General features: G+C 39.1%; 2 protein-coding genes across 8 annotated transcripts; both read left to right on the top strand.

Moving 5' to 3' along the window:
- The first annotated feature begins 2,527 nt into the window (after nucleotides 1–2,527).
- On the top strand, nucleotides 2,528–4,534 carry LOC144704207 (SNARE associated Golgi protein family). Its single transcript, XM_078576523.1, has 2 exons — nucleotides 2,528–2,992; nucleotides 3,884–4,534. Exons 1-2 carry the CDS (start codon nucleotides 2,700–2,702, stop codon nucleotides 4,311–4,313), a joined length of 723 nt encoding a protein of 240 aa, XP_078432649.1. The 5' UTR covers nucleotides 2,528–2,699; the 3' UTR covers nucleotides 4,314–4,534.
- A 1,237-nt stretch (nucleotides 4,535–5,771) lies between these two features.
- LOC144704208 (Cysteine proteinases superfamily protein) lies at nucleotides 5,772–19,519 on the top strand. 7 transcript variants are annotated; one of them, XM_078576530.1, is made up of 11 exons: nucleotides 5,772–5,915; nucleotides 7,252–7,452; nucleotides 8,923–8,996; nucleotides 13,516–13,570; nucleotides 13,660–13,734; nucleotides 13,843–13,916; nucleotides 14,022–14,070; nucleotides 14,163–14,247; nucleotides 14,372–14,428; nucleotides 14,540–14,607; nucleotides 19,317–19,519. In XM_078576530.1, exons 2-10 carry the CDS (start codon nucleotides 7,291–7,293, stop codon nucleotides 14,584–14,586), a joined length of 678 nt encoding a protein of 225 aa, XP_078432656.1. In that variant the 5' UTR covers nucleotides 5,772–5,915; nucleotides 7,252–7,290; the 3' UTR covers nucleotides 14,587–14,607; nucleotides 19,317–19,519. The 7 variants fall into 7 exon arrangements, with proteins under 7 accessions (XP_078432656.1, XP_078432652.1, XP_078432650.1 ...); XM_078576526.1 differs by lacking the exon at nucleotides 19,317–19,519 and adding an exon at nucleotides 14,757–14,945; XM_078576524.1 differs by lacking the exon at nucleotides 19,317–19,519 and having other exon boundaries at nucleotides 14,540–14,755.
- The last annotated feature ends 1,542 nt before the right edge of the window (nucleotides 19,520–21,061 follow it).

Genomic DNA, 21,061 nt, shown 5'->3' with positions numbered 1-21,061 from the left:
GAGGAACAGAGGAGTTCCAACAACAGGAGTACTTAATCCTTTGCCCATGTATAACCCTTAGAAATATACAACATCCTATAATTTTAACTATTAAAACTAGATTTTTTAGAAAATGGAAGTCTCTCGTCATCCATTCGTTCATCATCAGTTCCATTTTCTATAACATACGAATGACGGAGCGGGACTGATGAAGGAGTTGTGACGATGATGAAGTCCAGAGGGATGGCAAAACTGATGAACTTAAGTGTTATGGACAGATGACTGGACGGAAACCCGTTCAGTCCCGTTCGATCCGTCCAAAATTGTCATCCGTCATACCTCCAACTTCTCTAGACCGACCCAAACCGAGCCGACACTGTCGATTTGGGTTCTTTTGACAAACCGAAAATCTGTTCTCAGCCTTCAGACCAAATCAATGTCTTATCTCTAAAATATTGATTCTATCTCTCTCTCTCTCTCCGATTCTGCTGTCTTACTATTCATTTTATGGTTCCGTCTCTCTCTCTCTCTATTTCGTCTCTGATCTTTCTATTTACCCCCCATCCTCTCTCTATAAACTCTCTATTTTATGATTGAAGTCTTTCTCTGTCTAGTTATCATTGTATCTATATATATCTCTCTCTATTTCATTTCTGCTCTCTCTTGATATCTCTCTACTTCGCTTCTGCTCTCTCTTCTCTCTCTTGGCATATCTCAAATTTGTTTCTGCTGCTCTCTCTCTCCTGATCTCTATCTCTTGTTCTAGTGATCTCTCTCTCTTTAATCTGGATCTCTGTTCTTTCTTTTTATAGTTTATCTGTCAACCTCTCCATTTCTCCAATGATCTCTCCCCATCTCTCCCAATTTTGTACTGATCTTTTAATTTCCCTTTTCTCTATACAACTTAAAAGTTCTAATGTTTATAAGGCATACCTTTTTATCAATTATTTCTTTGATTTTGTTTACTTTTTTTGGTTCGCCATGTTCTTTATGGTTCTCTCTGGTATTACAGTTTTGAATTAATGCTTCTATTGTTACAATTAACTTCATCAGGTATTCACTGCCTCTGATGTCTCCTACTTTCTCCTCTCTCTTATGTGAGACTTTCTTGCATGAAAATTTAAAATATTAGATGGATTTTAATACATATTAAGAATTATATCCAGCGATATAGAGAAAGGCGAAAAGAAACCCCATTAGGGAGAAAAATTGAACATGAAACTGTGAGCTCTCAAGCAGTGGGAGAAGAATGAGCCGGCGGCTCATAGGTTTTGGCTTGGTTAAGGGAATCCACCAGAGCTGTAGTAAAAGCGAGTTTATATAGGGAAATTATCACTGCTTATGGACCTAATCCTGGGTGATTTATCCATGACCAGGATGAAGCTTGGGTAAAACTAAGTAGAGGACCGCACCAACTAACGTTGAAGAATCAGTATGTGAGTGTGGTTAGGGGTGAAATGCCACTCAAACCCATAGCTAGCTGGTTCCCCCCAAAATGTATTGAGGCATAGCAAACGGACATCTAGGGGCGAAACAGAGTTTTGGTGCAAGCCACAAGAGCAGTACCAAATTGAGGCAAACTCTTAATACTAGCTATGACCCCCAAAAAACAGAGGTCAAGGTCAGCGAGCAAGACAAAGGGGCATAAGCTTCATCGTTGAGAGGGAAAGCAGCCCGAAATCGCTAGCCAAGAGCCTTAAATGATCACTCATTGATAAAGGATATAGAAGTGCCAAGACAGGCGCGAGTTTTGCCTAGAAGAAGCTACCCTTTTAATATTGTGTAATAGCTCACTAATTGAGTGCTCTTGTACCAAAGAGGAACGGCCTAAGCGATTTGCCAAAGCTGTGGGATGTAGAAATGCAATAGTAAGGGGGCGTTCTGCCTTAGATAGAAGCACCTGGGAAGCACGAGTGAATGACAGGAAGTGAGAATGTCGGCTTGAATCATACAAATATTGGTGAGAATCCAATGCCCCAAAAACCTTAGGGCTCCTCTGCAAGGTTTGTCCACGGAGGGTGAGTCAGGGCTTAAGACCAGGCCGAAAGGCATAGTCAACGGACAACATGCGAATATTCTTATACTACCATCGCTGGTCCCTGAGGGACGTAAAATAGTTGTCGGCTCAAGGATGCAAGGTGACCTTGATTTTTCAGGATAAGAAGGGGTATATTAAATACTTATACCTTGATTTAACATCATCTATATTAATTGTTGTAGTATTCTGTATCACTAGACATGGTTGTTATGTTGTGTTCATTTGAAACAAACAAAAAATTTGCACAAAAGAACCGCACGGGGCGTTGTTCTTTGTTCTATTCTTTTATTTTAAAAACAAACAAAAATCACACAAATTCGCACAAAACTAGAACAAAATTCGCACAAAGCTAACAAAAGAACCGCACACGGATCTGTGCGATGTTCTGTTCGAATTCATTTTTGTTCTGTTCTGAAAACCGAACAGAACAAACAATTCGCACAAATATAACTGAACGACCATATCTATGTATCACATGCACAAACAGAACCACATTCGTCATGCAGGATGAGGGACTGTTATATTTACAAGTTTACAAGTTTATTTCAACATTGAATTCTCTTGAAATGATTACATTTCAACATTCACTTTATAATAATGTTTACAAGTTTATTTTATTTACCCGTGGATCAAGTTTCTTCTCTGTTCTAGCGGATCGTCGCGCTTGTTCTCGGGGAGGAGAATGGGGAGGAAGGTGGCGCTGCTGATCTTCGTGGCAGCGGCGGTGGTGATGATCAGTGGAAGGATGATGAACAGGGACGCGGCGATGGAGTTTGTGCGACAGATTTCTGATAGATTGGGGCCGTGGGCGCTGCCGGTGTTCGTGACGCTACACACGGTGACCATCGCGCTGTGCTTGCCCTACGCCATTTTCTTCGAGGCGGTGGCGCCTGTCTTGTTCGGATTCTTGCCCGCCGTTGCCTGTGTCTTCTCCGCCAAGCTCCTCGGCGCGTCTCTCTCCTTCTCGATCGGCAGGTTCGTCCCCTTTTGTTTCGCAGATCTTGCCGATTTATTAGTTATTCATGATTTCTTTCAAAGAATAGATTTTGGCAAGCGATTTCCGGCCAATTGTTGGACTTTCCAATTTAAAATGGCTCTGTCAGATAATTATTCTTTTAGACTGTGATGGGATTATTCTTTTAGGATCGAGCATGGTAATCGACGGATGAATCCATCATCATCGGGAGAACTATCTTTGTGAGATGCGTGAGTGTTTTTTTTATGGATTTAATGGAAATCGTGATCAGATCGAAAAGTTCTGCAGAAATGAAAGAAACTAGGCCGGAATTCTCACCGAGAGATTATCAGCCGAACATTAGATTTTTCTTTACGAGATGATTTTTAAAGAATCAACTAATAGGTTTACTTGGCTTCTCAGTTGAGATTTTTCTTGAAGGATCGAGAATGCCAAACGCGGGATGGAGAGAGAACAACCTCTGTGAGAATCACGAGTTTTTCTTCAAAGGTTTAGGGGAAATCGTAGATCAGATCGAAAAGTAAACGCGAGATAATTTGAAACAAGATTTGACCTGTCCTTTGGCCGAGAGATTATCAGCCAAACGAATGATTATTCTTGAACAATAAACAAAAAATTTACCTGGCTTCTCCCAGAGAACATTCTTGAAGGATCGAGGATGGTAAACGAGGAGCGGATCAATCATCATCGGAGAACAATCCCTGTGAGAAGCATGAATGAGATTGATTATCACCCGAACAAGAGGCCATTCGATGAACCATAAAACAACATTTCACAAAAACTAACAAATTAAGCTCCTTATTCTGCAGATTGATCTTGTTCAGCTCCTTATCATTTACAGCTTTCTTCATCTTCTAATCCTATCATCCTGGCCATTTCTTTTTCCCCAGATTGATCTTTAGGAGCTCCAAATCGGCGATGGAGTGGGTTCGAGGAAACAGATACTTCCACCTTCTTGTTAGAGGGGTAGAACACGATGGCTGGAAATTCGTCCTCTTGGCAAGATTCTCCCCTCTCCCATCCTACATGATAAACTACTCCCTCGCTGCAACAGATGTAAGCTTCTTCCTGGACTTCCTCCTGCCCACTGCGATCGGCTGCCTTCCGATGATCCTGCAGAACACCAGCATCGGCAGCCTCGCCGGCGCCGCGATGGAATCTGCCACTGGCTCAGGAAGATTCAATCTCTCCTCTTACTTATTCCCTATGCTGGGAATCTTCTCCAGCATTCTCATTTCCTTGAGAATTAAGAGATATTCAAGCTTGATCACAGCTGCTGAAGATACCAAGAACAACGATCCTAGTAAGAAAATAGACTAACCGGGTTAGATCCTTTTTCATAATCCCTTTCAGCAGAATTACCCTTTTTGTTGATTTTCGATGCGATCCATAGTAATTCTCTCCACCCCCATTTCATGTTTAGTAGATTTCGTCGACTAACTTTCTGACCAGAGTTGGTGTTCTTGCGGTTTGAGTTTTTTTTTTCTTGTTGGCATGTAAAGAAAAAGTGTTGAAGAGGATAATTGATTGTATTTTGTTGAGGTTTACCTTCCATAAGAAAGGCATCAGAACTTCAATTCCATTAAGAAGGTGACTTAAGGTAGTCTTTCTTGTTCCTCTGTTTTGATCAAGAGTAGCTTTATGTGCCTTCTCATAAAGCTAATTACCATGGCCTGTTAGATCGGAACTCGACTTAATGCGCTTAATTTTTTCATTTTCATGGTGGTCGTGCAATAACAAATGGGTTGAAGATGTTTGTGGATCATGCCTTTTGAAATTCATCTAACTTCTGGAAGTTTATGAACTGGCCAGCCAGAGCCCATATGCGGGAAATACTCTCAAGGGTGGTCTAGGACCTTATAAAATCGTAAATATAAAGTATCAACCAACGTGCATAGTTTTTATAGTTGATGCTGTTGTTTGGTTGGATCTCTTGTCGACCTTAAATTTTTACGACCTTAAATTTCACTGCCAGTAATAATATTTACGACCTTAAATTTTAATCGGTAAAATATTTACGGGAAAATAACGTTGAAGATAGATATCTGGAAAGGGCATGGAAGCTCCATTTGCTTGACTATATCTAAGAAGAAAGAAATTATATTCTCACATTTCTTTACTCTTCTATCTCCCTCTTAACCTTTTTTCTCTCTTTCCGGGTAACTTCCTCTCTCTCTCTCTTCCTCTCTTCATCCCTCTCTCTCTCTTCCTCATTCCTTCTCTCTCACCCTCTATCTCTTAATCTCTCTCCCCTCTTTTATTCTCTCTCTTTCCCTCTCTCCCTCTCCCTCTCCCTTCTCTTCAGTTGCCTGTCTTTATCTTCCTCCCCCTTCTCTCTCTCTCTCTCTCTCATCTTCACTCTCTCCCTTTCTCCCTCCCTCTCTCTAGATCCCTTTTATCTTTCTCCCTCTCTATTCCTTTCTCTCTCTTCTTCACTCTCTCCGTTTCTCCCTACCTCTCTCTTTCTCTCTCTCTATCCCTTTCTCTTTCTCCATCTCTCTCTTCCTCTTCCTCTCTCCCTCTCTTCCTCTCTCTCTCTCTCTTTCTCTCTCTTTCTCTCTCTTCTTCACTCCATCTTTCTTTCTCTCTCTCCCTCTCTATCTTGGTGAGGAAAATCAGGAAATTAATCTACTTGGGTTGCCAAAGCGGATGCCATGAGCAGGCTCAAGACTAACTCGTAAAAGAAAGAGAAAACACGTTTTTTTTTTTGTCAAGTCAAAGTGGTTTTTTTTTTGGGTTGGGGGGGGGGAATTATATTAATTGCGTCACAAAAATTAAATTAATTGGCCCTCCAGAATAATAGGTAGCCAATCGATCGAGGGAATCGGGTTGGAAGACTGCCCGGATATAAACGGCAGTCACAACTCGCACGCGCCGTTGATCTGGGCAACCGCCAAAGAGCATCGTCGGTGAATTGGGGGGGTTGGAGGATTGACCCACTTCATTGAAATTTGTTCTGTTTGATTCCTCGACTTTGGTTTCTGGGTTACTTGATTTTCTCTTCTCTGTTGGAGTTTCCGTTTTTTTTCTTGTTCTTTGCAATTTGATTAGCTCCGCCGGAGATCGGGAAAAACTGGCGTTTTCTAACCCGGCAGGGCTAATACATCCCGGATTGGTTTTGGTCTGAAATCAGACATCACCCTTTTGAGGAAATATCGATTCGTTACTGTAGAGTAGGCCTGATTTTTCTATTTTTAAATGCGGGAAACCTAAGGTCGTCTCCGGAGTTATAAGCGTTTGGCTGTCTGATGTTTTCTGCAACCTCGTTGAAATGAATTTGTTTTTTCTTCCTTACTGTTGTTTGTCTGAGGGGGGGGGGAAGATGTTAGTGCGTAATGAAATCACGAAGCTGGTAATCTGGAATTTATCTTTAATTTGAGTACTCAACCTTTGTGAGTGTATGTTGAATAGTATTTTCAATCGGGTTTTAATGAGTTTGTCGACTTTTTAAGCCCAGTTTATATCTTAAACAGCCACACGCTAGTCTGTGACACGCTTCTCAGACGCTGAGACGTCATTTTGGGAGAATCGGAATCAATGATCTTCAATATTCAGCTCCAAAAGGATCATTCAGATCGATAGATTGTATTCCGAGATCAAAGAACAAAGGGAAACAGAGACACAGTGTGAGGGAATGAAGAACGATGAATATAAGTAGATGAAAATTGGAGATGGATGGATTGAATAGCCGGATTGGCCTTGTCACAAAATCTGGATTGGGAATAGTTCCCTCGCTCCAGCACATCGCCGCAGTAACTGTCTTCAATATTTCGAATCCCTTCTGGCTTATTGCCACCCTCTATTATAGGGCCTGCTTTATTCAACGAGTGGACATGCGTCCTTACCGTGACTGGCACTTCTTTGACCTCATGTAGGTTTGGGGAAGACTCATAACAGTCTGATAATTATATACTATTTAACAATTTTTGAGTTTTATGCATAACTGTAAAGATTATAGGCTAAAAGTTATCTCAGTTTGTTCCTTTACGAAGCAGCTAACAGGATGATGATTAGGAATTCCCTTATTAATTTTGGTGGACTAATATTGCAGAATTGGCCTATCTGAAAGGATCTCTTAAAGGATCTCTGTCAGATTCCTATTTAAGTCGATAACGTAGAATTATGGCTCGAAATTTTTTTAATCAGTGATTATTTTATTCAAAATTCCTGTTTTTGTTCCGTTGGTCTTGGTTCTCATTTTTTTTCCGTTGCCCTGAGAAAGGGATTCGTCTGACTGAAATTTTACTTCTTTACTCAGGCTTTCAATCTTTGTTTCTGTGTCTGCAAAGCGTCTTTCATGACACATTCCTTACCAGAAGATGGAGAACGCATTTTATCATCTTCAGGCCGAACAAATCATATTGAAGATGATCGAATGATTGCCGTAATTCTTTCTGAGGAGTATGCCACTATTGATGGCACAATTCGCCAGCAGGTGCCGAATTTTCATCCTGCTCGTGTAAGTCACCGCTTCATTCTCTCTTTATGGTTTTCAGCTCATAGACAAACGTTATTTTTAGATATTTGTCTTACACTTTTATATTCTTCTCTCCGCTCCTTCCTCTCGTGCCTTTTATATTCAATGTTACTTGCATCTCGGTGCGAAGAAGGCTCCATGGCAAACTTTCTTTATTTGGGTATGAATCTCCTCGTGGGCTATTTACATTTGGGTTTTGTGAGTTCAGGCGGTTATTATTAATGCTCAATCGAAGTTGAGGAGACCAAAAAAATCTATCATGATTAGAATATGCCTGGATCTATGTTGGATAAGTTATATAGACTATTATATTATGACAGCAGAAGAACAGAAGAAAAGAAAAGAAGTTGACAACAGAAGAAAAGAAAAGAGAAGTTTATTTCACTCTTAAAGTATATCGCATTACATCTGTACATGTCTTTTTATACTAGTCAATAATGGCTAGCTCCAACGGTCATATAACGGCTAGTTTTTCTAGCCGTTATTGATCTGATGGGCCTGATATAACGCCCGATACTGGGCTTGAAGGGGCCCGATACATTTCTCCTTTATTCTGGGCTTCTCAATCAGCCCATGTTCTCAACATATTATATACCATTTATAGCTATATTATAAAAGTATAAAATATATCATAGCAGATAATCTAATCAAAATCAGCGGATTACACATTTATGACCCCCCGCCGAGACGGTCAGGAATCATCAAAGTAGAACAACTCTTTATAGTTAGACCAGTATTTTTTTAGAATTACTAAGCCATTTTTGTGTAATTTTATATTTATTTAGATGTTATTATTCATATTTATTTTTTTAAGATCCTATTTATTTAGATGTTATTATCCTATTTTTTTAAGATCCAAAAACTGATCATACTATGATCATGGTATAATGGTGGTCGGGCGGGACGCCCCCATTGTCTAGCGGTTCAAGACATCTCTCTTTCAAGGAGGCAGCGGGAATTTCTCTCTCTCTCTCTCTCCACCTCTCTGATTACACTTAACAGTAAGGGTTTGTAAGATAAGATAAGCCCCCATTCAATAACTCATAGGTCCTTCATAAATACAGGCTACATTTGTTAAAGGGTCAGGTCCAGTGACTGCCCTTAGTAGCCTCATGTGTTATGGGCTTAACCAAATGGTACTTTACAAATACATAAAAGAAAAAGGTTTAAAGAAATATGGAAGCTGACAAGAGGGGTTTTAACATAACAAAGGAAGATGCTGGTTAATCATATGTGACTTTATTCAAGAAGCTTCTTTCTGTGGATTTAGTTTTATCTAGCTTAGCCTTGTCTCCTTACATATAAGGCTTTGTTGCACCCTTATTTATTTGTTTTGAGTCTTCTCTACCGCCATCTTCTAGCTCTACTATTCAGTTCTTTCTTCCTTCGTACTTCTAATGGACTCTTCCTTTTAAATGTTGCAATTTATGTTGTATCTTTTTATGATTTCAGCATGTTCCACGTGTCAACTCATTCGTTCCTACGTTAGGAAATGGAAATCATGACCATGAACGTCTTAACCAGAGGTAGATAAAATTTTCCCTTTCCCTTCCTTACTTTTTTGGTTTTCTTACTGATCTTTGTCCGCATGAGAACATCGTTGTATTCTTATTATGTTATTTCTTCCTACTCTGTGTACTCAGCACACTAACACTGGCCCACGTTGTGACCTTATAAAAGATGCGGATTTGTTTTGAGAATCGAGTCAATCTCAAAAACACTTGCTCGTCCTGACTACCATCTGCCTGCTCCACCACCACTTGGAGGAGAAGCGCTGACATGGTATCAGAGATCCAGGATAAAAAATGTTACCTCTCCCTCTCTCCTTTTCCTGGTTGGCTACTGCGTGGGTTCTGTTACGGTGATGGTGGTACAGTTGTGGCATTCTGTGGGTCTGCGTTTGCGTTGATGGTGGTCCATGTTGTACGTAGTTCCAGCAAAGGCAACTGGGATACTCTGAAGTAAGTCATGGGTAACCTATTACTGAGGGGGGAGAATATGCGTTACAGGAAAGGAAGGCTTGGCTCATGCATCGTTAAGTGCCGACCCTGAATCTCCTTTTGAATCCTGAACGTTGACAGAATGTGATAAGCTTAAGGAGAATTCAGTCTGCTTGAAGAGTTGGCTCTTGAAAACTACGACTGAGTTTAGCGAGACAGACTTTTTACAGACTTGTGGCAGAAGAATCAGGGCCAGGGAGTCATCAGCTCTGGCCATCTTTCCTGTTTTACCCGAGGTCAAAAAACTGAACGGCTTCAATCTCCATTAGAGCGAGCAAGTTGAGATGGCCCTTTGGAGTAATGGACTAGATGACCACCTTGACACGATCTGCATCGAATTGGTAAGAAAAGACCAAGAAATTGCACTTACAGAAGTAAATGTCGCCATTGCAAAGCCATATCCCTCATCTGAAATTCCAGTGATCGCCTATCCTCTTGTACCTAGCACCTCCAGGTGGTGCAAACACCCTCAGAAGACCCTTGCCACATACAGCTGGTCTCTCCAAGATCTCCCACCCCCTACAAGAAGTCTAATTGCCATAATATGCCTTTCTTTAAGGTCTCACCTCTTATTTATAGGCATTCTTTATTCCTTTACCACTCCCAGTCAAGACTGGGGATTAGTAGCCACGTCATCACCACATGAGGTATCAGGTCCCTGTTGCCTGTTGACTCGTCAACCTTCTTTATTGGCTCCCCCCTTCTTTTTCTTTTCTCATATATTCTAATAGGAACCGTACGATACCTCACACAGAAGCATGGAAGCAAGATGATGTGAAAGTAATTATATCTAATGACTAAAAAAAGGATTTGGGATCATCTTCAGAAAATCAATGTGAAGAAGAATCACACCAGGAGAATTTTCAATCTTGTTACCAAGGTGAACACACTTGTACAGGGTGATGTCTGTTGAAGAATATGTGAAGGAGCGTTAGACTCTGTGGCTGGCAATTGATCATATCAGGCCAATCAAAAATTCTAGGAGTAAGGTCAACATTACAAAATCGTCCCTCAGGTTCTTGATGAAACTGAACAGAAAATATCAAATTTACAAAGCCAAATTCTCAACTATGAGCATTTACTTGACCTCGAGGAAGCCATCCAGATAGTATTGAACGAAGAGAATCACCTTAAACTAGTCCCCGTAAACGATAAAGACGATGCTGGGCCAAGTTTTTGGCAAGACAAAGCAGCAGAAGGGGGCGTCTGAAGGACATGAAGGTAGAAACGAAAAAAATTCAGAGGAAGACGGGGGGGATGTCTCAATTCACGAGGGACAAGGAGCAAGTGTAAGTCAAACATGCAGTGCTCATACTGTAAGAAGAGAAATCACACAAAAGCCAATTTCTGGATCTTGAATCCACATCTCAAACCAGCACAAGTTCACTCAACTGATCCCAAAGAAGTTGAATCTGGAGCTGGGGAAGGATGAGGAGGTGGAACAACTATACCTACAGAAGATTGTTACAAATTCAAGGAAGAATTTAAAAAGGTGAAGGCTAGGATAAGCTCCATGTCTTTGGCCTGGGCTGACGAGCCAATATCATATTCCCCTCACAACTCTCCTGCTGGATTGTTGATACAGGTGAAACCAATCATATAACTTCCCATTATATGAAATTTCATAATTATACTCCTTATGAAGGGAATAGATGAGTATTTACTGGAGGGGGATAAATGTTACTGGTCACTCGCAAAGGCAGATAAATGCTCTCAACTCTGTATCTATTCCAAGAACACACTACGAGGCAGTCCAAGAGTGGGATGTGGATGGGTATTTACTTTGAATTATCAACCAGATTGGAGTCTAGAGAGATACAAAGCTAGATTAGCGGCCAAAGGGTACCCACAATCCTATGGGATATAGACTATGGGGAGATTTTTGTTCCTGTTGTTAACATCAATATATTGCACATCCTAATTCCTCTAGCATCTTGTTATGGATGGAAACTTTCACTGTATTGGAAGAGTGTGTTTCTCCACGTTGATCTGAATGAAGAGATCTATATGAAGTTACCTCCTGGGCACCCTAGAATAGAGTTGGATTGGAAAGTCTATAAGTTTAAAAAAGAAAAAAATTTGGACTTAAACTATCGCCAAGATCTTGGTTTGGAAAATTCTCATGCAGCCTGAGAGGCCTGAGAGGCATGGATTACAAGAAAAATAATGTTGACCACACTTTATTTGTGAAACACTGCAATTTGCATACAGTTTCAGTTCTATTGGTGTATGTTGATGACATTATCATCATAGGCGATGAAATCGAGAATCAAGCTTTTAGGGCTAGATGATCAGAACTGGTTGAAAGCAAATCACTTGGGAGACAGATATTTCCTGGGAATTGAGGTGGCCACTCCCCACAAGGCATATTTTTATCACAGTGCGAGTATGTCCTGACAAAAATTAGTGGGTGCAATATGAAACTGGGGCATAGCGAAGAAGAGTATCCCATTGACAAAGGCCAATACCAAAGGCCGATAGGGAAAAACTAACTATCTCAATCGTACAAGGCCTGATATTGCATTCGTTGTTGGGATGTTAAGCAGATTCATAGAAGTCCCAAAAGCCTCACTTAGATGCTGTTTACAATGTATTGGCATATTTGAAGGAGTCTGCAGGTCATGGGATACTGTATAGTCATCAAAAGGGAGTTGATGTCAAGTGTATACAAATGCTGACTGGGGAGGATCATTGATAGATAGAAGGTCCACATCAGGTTATTGGTCATTCCTGGGAGGAAATTTGATCACCTTGAGGAGTAAGAAACAATTCAAAGGTTGAGGAGTGTTAGACAGCAGAATTTCAAGTTTTGTTTCCAACCTTACAACCCATGTACTTGTTTTTATATCCTCTGTAACGGCTGTTTTTTTCGACCGTTGTAACTGGGTTCAAACGTTAAGATCCGACGCCGCTAAGCTTTTATAAAGGGCGTTAGCCCCAACGAGGAAGCATAGAAAAACTTTTTTTCTTGTGTTCAACCTCTCCTCTTGTTACTCTTCTTCTCTGTTCTAGGTGGCCTAGCGCTGTGCTGGAGCTACCCAAAGGCTGTGGTGTTCAGAAACTCCAACAAGCCAGAATATAGAGGTTTGGCAAAGGGCATTATAGAGACCTTGTTGATCAGAGATATCCTCATAGAGCTGGAACTGAAACAGAACAAGCCCATGGTTATGTACTGTTACACTTAAGCGGCGATTTATTTTGCTCATAACCCTGTTCTACATGACAAAACAAAGCATATTGAGCTGAAAAAAATTGACCGGGGGTGTCATGATCATACACACCAAGTCAACAAACCAAATTTCTTATATTTTCACCAAGGGATCAACGAAGACATTCTTCGTCTGGCTATTGAGCAAGCTGGGAATCAGTAGCATCTGTCACCAGCTTGAGGTGGAGGGTCTCAGCGAGTCAGCCTCGTCATCTGCTTATTAAAATGTATCTTTTTTATTTTCTATGTTATTTCTTTCTATTTTGTAAACTCAGGCCAGGTACACTGGGCCCACTTTGTAACCCCACAGAAGATGGTGCTGACTGTTAAGAGAATTGATTCAACCTCAAAATCCTAGCTCGTCCAGAGTACTGTCTGCAAGCTCCACTGCTGCCTGGAGGAGCAGCACTGACAATTAAGACTTAGACTTCTTTGCCTTTGGCCATTCTGCTGTTATAACTGACAGCCTTTCCTTGTACATTGATATAGTGGATCGTCATGCCAATTTACTACGGTGGTGTATTTTATTACTTCGTCAACTTTATGTTATAATTTGTTTCCAACATTTGTTATTGGCTTTACCTAATTTGGCATCCACTCAAAGCTGTTAAACTCGTCTCGAGATGAGAAACTTCTAGTCGTGGCCATAGTGTGTTTAATACAAAATCCATGAGAAACTTCTAGTCATGGTCATAGTGTGTTTCATGCAAAAGCCCAACAATTTAGTTTGTCAAATGTTGACCTTTGGTTCATAAAATACAGTCCCGAGCTTTTCTTGTATAAACAGACTTGTTCATCATCACTTAAACTTATCTGTTTACCTGTTTCTAATGACAGGTTAAGTGCGTACGGTCTGATTGAAATGAAGGTTTCTGGTGATGGAAACTGCCAGGTCAGCTGTCTGTGAAGTCTCTACAGAAACATAAGTTATTGTTTTTAGTTTGCCACACTTGACATGACATTCTTCCCACTTGAACACAGTTCCGGGCACTCTCAGACCAGATCTTCAAATCAGCAGAACATCATAAATTTGTCCGGAAGACAATCGTACAACAGGTAGGGAGGTTTTGATTCACTTTCTGCTGACTGTTTTAAGTCTACATTCAAAGCCATACCTTGCCTAAGTGGAGTGATAATATATTTTTTGGTAAATATTTTACACAGCTGAAGGACCAAAGGTCGTTTTATGAAGGATATGTCCCTATGAGCTACAAAAAGTATTGCAAGAAGATGGGAAAGTAAGATCTTAATCTTCGTAATTTTATCTTTGCTGTTTTTAGAAAAATTATTTTTAAATTCTTAAAGTTATTTTTTTTTTATAAAATGATTCTGCCTATTTGTAGATCTGGTGAATGGGGAGATCACGTCACCTTGCAGGCTGCAGCCGATAAGGTGAAAGGCACTCAATATAAGTGATTCAGCTAAGCACTTTTTTCTATTTCCAGTCAGGATTAATTTGCTTGCTGTGGAAATTTCTTGTGCAGTTTCATGTGAAGATTTTTCTGGTAACTTCGTTCAGGGACACTTGCTTTGTTGAGATTGTTCCCCAGTGCGCAACTCCTCAGAGGGGTAAGTGTTCCACAAGCAGCCAACCTTTCTCTTTGGCTCTTTCTTACATTTTTTCTCGAGGAAACAAGCAAAAAGATAGATTTCGTTGTTTATTTCCATGACTCCGTTTACCTCTCTCATGCAGAACTTTGGCTGAGTCTGTGGTCAGAAGTGCACTACAATTCATTGTACGCTCACCGAGGTCAGATTTTTCTTAGTAATTGGAGATGGCACTTTTTCATAAAAAAAAATAAAGATGGTTCACTGCTATTGCAATATTTTTTTAAAAAATCTTTATTAATCTGATATGCAGATATTCAAATACGCCAAAAGCCAAAGAAGAAACATTGGCTATTCTAGGGCACCCCCTCTGGTTTTCAGGTATTTTATTCCTGAAACCATATTTTATCCTGGGTATTTATTAGTGAATTTAGCTAATAAGGATGCCGTGATACCCAGTTTCTTCTGACTTTTATGTTGTTAGTACAAAAGAATTTTGTATATAAACATATAAACATTTATTTGCATAGATCTGCCTATTCGCATTGCAAAGCAAACTACATCAACAACACATCATCTCGGCCAAGAATCTAGCACAAAGGGTAAGAAGAAAAGGGCCAGGGCCAGGAAGGAAATATGTATGATAAAGGAACACACAATAAATTGAACCCTACATAATTTATTTAAGATATTCTATGAAATGATGATCCTTAGCTTTCTCTTTTGAAAATGTCAGGAATTTTTATTTGGGTTTGGGGAGGGGGTTCAAATGAAATAAAAAGAAGCTTTTATTTGATTATCTTCATAGATATTATTTACTCAGATTCCATAAATCTATTATGGAAAAATAATTATTTTGAATATTGGTCATCTTTAATGTGTTTTAGAATTTAATATGTATTTATCTGAACTCTACTCTTTTGTCAAGTGTTTTCTTAGGAAAGTTGACATGGCATAGTCGTTCATCATAATCCCATTTAGTGGGGAGGTCTATTGAGGGCTTATTGATCGAAAGAGTAGTGATCTACTTGGTCATGGTATTATATTTATCTTGGTGGGGCCCAAAATATTTTGACGAAGACTTTCAATTGACATACGTATACTAATTTTTTGTTGACCTAAGTGATGGCACATAGTACAACTCAAAGGACATGAATCCATTTCACCTTTGTCAGGGAAATGCCTAGTTACACAATCAGACACACCACCTGTTTAAGTTTGGCCGTCTCTTGTGTGGACTGAGAATCCAACTCTTTCAAACAGAGTAATGCATTAGTAGAGACTGAGCCATGCGACAATATTCCTTCATTTACAAGGATAAGGAACATACACAAAAAATAGCAGTTCCTTTATTTTACATGTCAGTTTTGCCAAGATTGTGGTTGAGCAGATGAGACCACACAAATGGAGATAGGAAGATGACAATATTCTTATGGGAAATGCTTGAACATAGTCAAGGAAACAAGCAAAAAGATAGATTTATATAATAGTGGAGCATACATATATAGATGGTTATTACAAGAGCTGTTACAGCAGTTAGTTATCATCTAGTGACACGTAACATGTGAGCTTCACGTGCTGTATTAAAGCACCTCCCCCCAAGATGAAGTGTGGATATTATCCATACCAAGTTTGGACACTGAATAATCATGTTGATGCCTGGTTAAACCCTCGGCCAAGAGTTCAGCGAGTTGAGGCTGGGTCAACACATATTGGATGCCGAGAATTTTTTGGTCCAACTGCTGCTTGATGCAACTGCAGGCGAAAGACCGTGTGCTTGGTGTTCATCATAGACGGGATCATGTGCAAGAAAAATATCAGCTTGACTGTCACAGAGGAGGGTAGCTGGTTGTCACCTGGTCAAATCCTCAGCCAGGATCATCGCTCGGATTGAACGCGTGCTGGCCTCCACGCTTTGGAAGTGTTGATTGTACTGATTTCTTGGAGAGAAGAAACTGAAGATGGAGCAGAGGTTTGAAACAACAAAAGAAAACCTTACTTCCATATGCGATAAAAGGGCACATTTAAGTAGCCGCTTATAACGGCTAGTCTAACTACTAGTAACGGCTAGTTTTGACTAGCCGTTAATTACCCAATAATGGGCTTACCCGATATGGGTAAGTAACCCGATCGGGTAATGGGCTTAGTAACCCAGTAAAAAACTGCTTATTTTAGCGTATACAAAATAAGATTTTTACATATATCTAACATACATTCCTCAAGTGCAGGAATGTATGTTAGACATTCCAAACTTGGACACCAGATGCAGTAGGTTCTTTGTAGGTAGGCCCTTAGTGAAGCAGACACATTGGTCTTCGGAGTTGACATATTCTGTCTTCAAAATTCCTTGCTCCAAGTGATCTTGTATATAAAATCTGTCAATATTCACATGTTTCATTTTGTCTTGCTCCACTGGGTCATGAGCTATGCTGATTGCCGATTTGTTGTCGCAGGGGATAATGACTGGCTTTACGTATGTAATCTTTAAGTCATCCATTAAGTGTTTTATCCACATGGCTTCATCACTTCCCTTTGACATAGCTCTAAATTCAGCTTCAGTACTGGATTTTGAGAGGACACTTTGCTTCTTACTTCTCCATGTTATTAAGTTTCCTCCAAGAATAGTGCAGTATCCAGTAGTTGACCTGTAGTCAAGTCGAGACCCAGCAAAGTCAGAATCCATATAGAGAATAAGATCAAGCTTACCTGTTTTCTTGTATGCAATGCCCAGTCCTGATGTTCCTTTCAAGTACCTGAGAATCCTGTTGACAGCTTGAAAGTGAGAGTTTCTAGGTGAGTGCACAAATTGACTTAATACATTTACTGCATAGCGTATATCTGGTCTCGTATGTGACAAATATAACAATTTTCCTACAATACCCTGATATGAGCTAATTTCTACTCTAGGTTCATCCTCATTAATAGTTAGCTTATGCTTAACTTCAATTGGTGTCACATTGACATGACAGTTTTTATGTTTAGTTTCATCAAGAAGATCAAGTATATATTTCTGCTGAGTCATTAGGATACCTTCATTTGATCGCACAAATTCTATTCCTAAAAAATATTTAAGGGGTTCTAATTGTTTGACTCTAAAATACTTATTCAGATGTTTTTCAAGTAGTTTTATTTTGTCAAGTGCATTTCCGGTAATTATAATATCATCTACATATACTATCAAAACAGTAATCAAATTTGAGGATTGGTTTTTGAAAAATAATGTGTGTTCCCCATTACACTGTTTATATCCCAAGTTCTTCATAGCTTGGGTAAATCTCCTGAACCACGCTCTAGGAGATTGCTTCAAACCATACAGTGCCTTTCTAAGTCTACACACCTTACCCTGGTTTTCTTCCATGTAGATTTCTTCCTTGAGGTCTCCATGGAGAAGCATTTTTAATATCATATTGGTTTAATGGCCAGTCTAGATTTACTGCTAAGGAGATTAAAATTCTAATGGTATTGATCTTTGCTACGGGAGCAAAGGTTTCTTGATAATCAATTCCGTATGTCTGAGTGTATCCTCGAGCTACAAGTCGTGTCTTATATCTATCTAAACTACCATCTGGTTTGCATTTAATTGTATAAACCCGTCTACAACTTATGGGTCTTTTATCCTTCGGGCATTCAACCATCTCCCAAGTATTATTTTCTAACTAGGCTCTCATCTCCTCGTCCATTGCTTCTTTCCACCGAAATATCCTTCATGGCTTCTTGGGGAGTCTTTGGAATAGGAATGTCCTGAATGTTCATAAGAAATACTTTGAGTCCAAATGGAATATTCAGATAATTCAGGTAATTCACCATATCATAATGTACAGGTTTCACACATGCTCTAGTTCCTTTTCTCAAGGCAATTGGCCATTCATTTTCTATACTTTGAGGAAGTATCTTTTCACTATCAGTTATCTCTTCCCCTTCTGGGAATATTACTCCCCCTTCTTGGATATTACTCCCCATTCTTTAAAGACTGGTATTTCTGTTACCTTCTCCTTTCTTCTTCGCTGATAATACTTTGGGTATTGAGTAGGCTGTTGAGATCCCATATTTTTCCCTGTTTCATTTGACAAGTTTGCCCCTAACATTTCGTGCACCTGTGTCAATTCAATAGGATGTGAGTCATCCCGAATTATTGGTATAGTAATATCAGTTATATATTCTGGGTCTTGCTTGATAATTTCGTAAATACATGTTCATATGTCGTTATTTAGGGGTTTTTCAAACTTAATCACTAAAATTTATACATCCCTTAATGCGTAAGGGGTTGAACCCTAGGGAGGCCGTGGTAAATATTCAATTTTCTTTCTAATTAGGGTTTTGAATTTGAAACCTAAATGAAATGATGTTTTAATTTCTTATTTAAATGCTAATACTTGTAAATTTTAACTAACATTCTATCCTTTTAAACTTAAATGATTTTAATGATTCTCTATTATTAAATAATAGAGATATAAAATCACTTAAGTTTATCTTTATATTTGATTTAAAATCTTTAATTGTTTTGATTTATACTTTTTTTTTGTTCTTTTTAATGAATTTGAAATCGATTTCTCAGGTAGATTTAACTCTAATTTTGTGTATTTCTTTAATTTGTTTCACTATTTTTATCAGAAGACGTTTTACTATTTTTAAGGAATAAAAGAAACTAATATTTATGCTCTTTTTCGAGCATTTTTATTGCATTTTTATTTTATCCTAATTAATTCAAAATTGCAAAAATGTCCTAAAAGAGCAAATCGTAAGTATGATTCACGATTTGCTAATTTCAGAACTATTATATTGTAAATATGATTCACGATTTTTATGCAGATTAAAGGACAGCTAGGATTTGATTTAGGAGTTTGATAACCAATCCACACCAACTGATTTAAAAACAAACTAAAATCTATGAATTAAGACAATTAAAATTGAAAATGAAAGAACAACTGCGAGCATAAACGGAATGCGAATTTGAGAAACTTGAGTACGAAATAAGATGTGGAATGAATTCACATTGAGCCTAGAAGTACCGGAATCGATTTGTGAGTCGATTTGAAGAGATTCCGCGCAACGAACAATGCCTAATTCCACTGATTTCTTCTTCGGATTAGGAAAAATCGGCAGATTCGGATCGACGGAAATGCGGTCCAACCTCGAGCTCCAAATCGTTCCAGGCGATTTCTTGAGACTTCGAGCAGACTAGGCGATCACTCCTTGAGCTTCCAAATCAAGAACACCCCCTGAAATCTCGTTTTCTTCTCTTTTATCGCCGTGGAATCAGAAGAACAGCTCTTACGATTCCGTTATAGTTTTTCTCTTAAGCGTGTTGTACGCCGAGCGTACAACACGTTCTTTATTGGCTAACAGGGTATCGTGTACGGGTCTTCCTCCGTGCGCACCGCAGCGCGTACGCGTGCTTCACACGGTGGAGGACCCGCCTAGTGCTATGCATAAGCTTAACTCGCTGCGTCGCATGCAGAGAGTTAAGCTGCACACGATTGGTTGCGCGAATGCCACGTGCAGTGCGCGACATGCACGATGATGTGTGCGTGTGTGTCACGCAGCGCGTACGCTTTCTTTATTCTGTGTATCCTGCACAAGTCATCAACCAATTAGCGCTTGAACTGGCCCAATAAGGCCAGTTTATTAAGAAAAATGATTATTTATGAGAAGTAAACTGAAATAAATCCTAAAAACCATTTATTAATACTTAGAATTTTGTTAATTTATGAAGCAAATTTTATTGTTTAATTCCTTTTTATTAATATTAATAGGTCAATTACTCATTTAATTTCATTTAAAATTCATTTTAAAAACATTTAAAGTGTCAAGATTGACCTAAATATTGATTAAAGGTATTCTTTAACTTGAAATTCAAGGAATTTATTATTTTAACTTAACATCATGATAACATGCACTAAAAATAAATGTTTTATGCATTAAATGCCCAAAAAATATGATGACATTAACACTTTATCTACTCTTATTTGCATGTTATCATAATCCCCCAACAAGATTTTCGGGAAGTGCCATACTTGTCTCCTCACTAGTGAGAAGATGGGATATATCTCTATGAGCCTCATTTTTCTTTGCTTGTAGTAAAACAAATTCTCATCGAATACCACATCTTTAGATACTATGTGTTTATGTGTAATAGGATGATATAACTTGTATCCTTTTTGAGTAACAAAATATCCAACAAAAACACATTTGAGTCCCGTCGATGACCATTTATTTTGTTTACAAGTATGATTGTATATGTATCCAACACAACCAAAGGTTTTAACTGGTAGACCAGTTTTTAGTCGAACAGTCGGATAGTAAGTTTCAAGTATTTCCAGGGGACTTTTAAAATCTAAACTCTTCGATGGAAGTTGATTAATGAGATGAGTAGCCGTCATAACTGCAAAACCCCATAAGTCTGCAGGTACATTTCCATCTACCAAAGTGTTCTCCCTTTATCTACTATGTCTCCGATTTTCCTTTCAGCTACTTCATTTTGTTGTGGAGTGTAGGGGCTTGAAGTTTCATGCCTTATGCCCTCAGATATAAGAAAATCCCTTAACTCATTGTTCACAAAGTCCTTAGCATTGTCTGTTCTTAGGCATTGAACTCGGTCACTGAATTGTCGTTTGATCAAGGCACATAATCCTTTAATATTTCTGGTCACTTCGTGCTTAATCTTCTGTGAAAATACCCAACTATACCTACTATAGTCAGTACATACTAGGAAATATCTATGTCCTAGTATGTCTAGATGAGGGGAAGGTCCCCAGACATCACAATGAATCAAATGGAATGGCTTAGTCATCCTGGTTTGAGTAGGTGAATAAGTAGCACGCTTAAATTTACCTAA

Source organism: Wolffia australiana, chromosome 6 (assembly GCF_029677425.1).
Source record: "Wolffia australiana isolate 7733 chromosome 6, ASM2967742v1".
Classification (NCBI taxonomy): domain Eukaryota; kingdom Viridiplantae; phylum Streptophyta; class Magnoliopsida; order Alismatales; family Araceae; genus Wolffia; species Wolffia australiana.
This window is presented reverse-complemented; position numbering and strand designations above follow the sequence as displayed.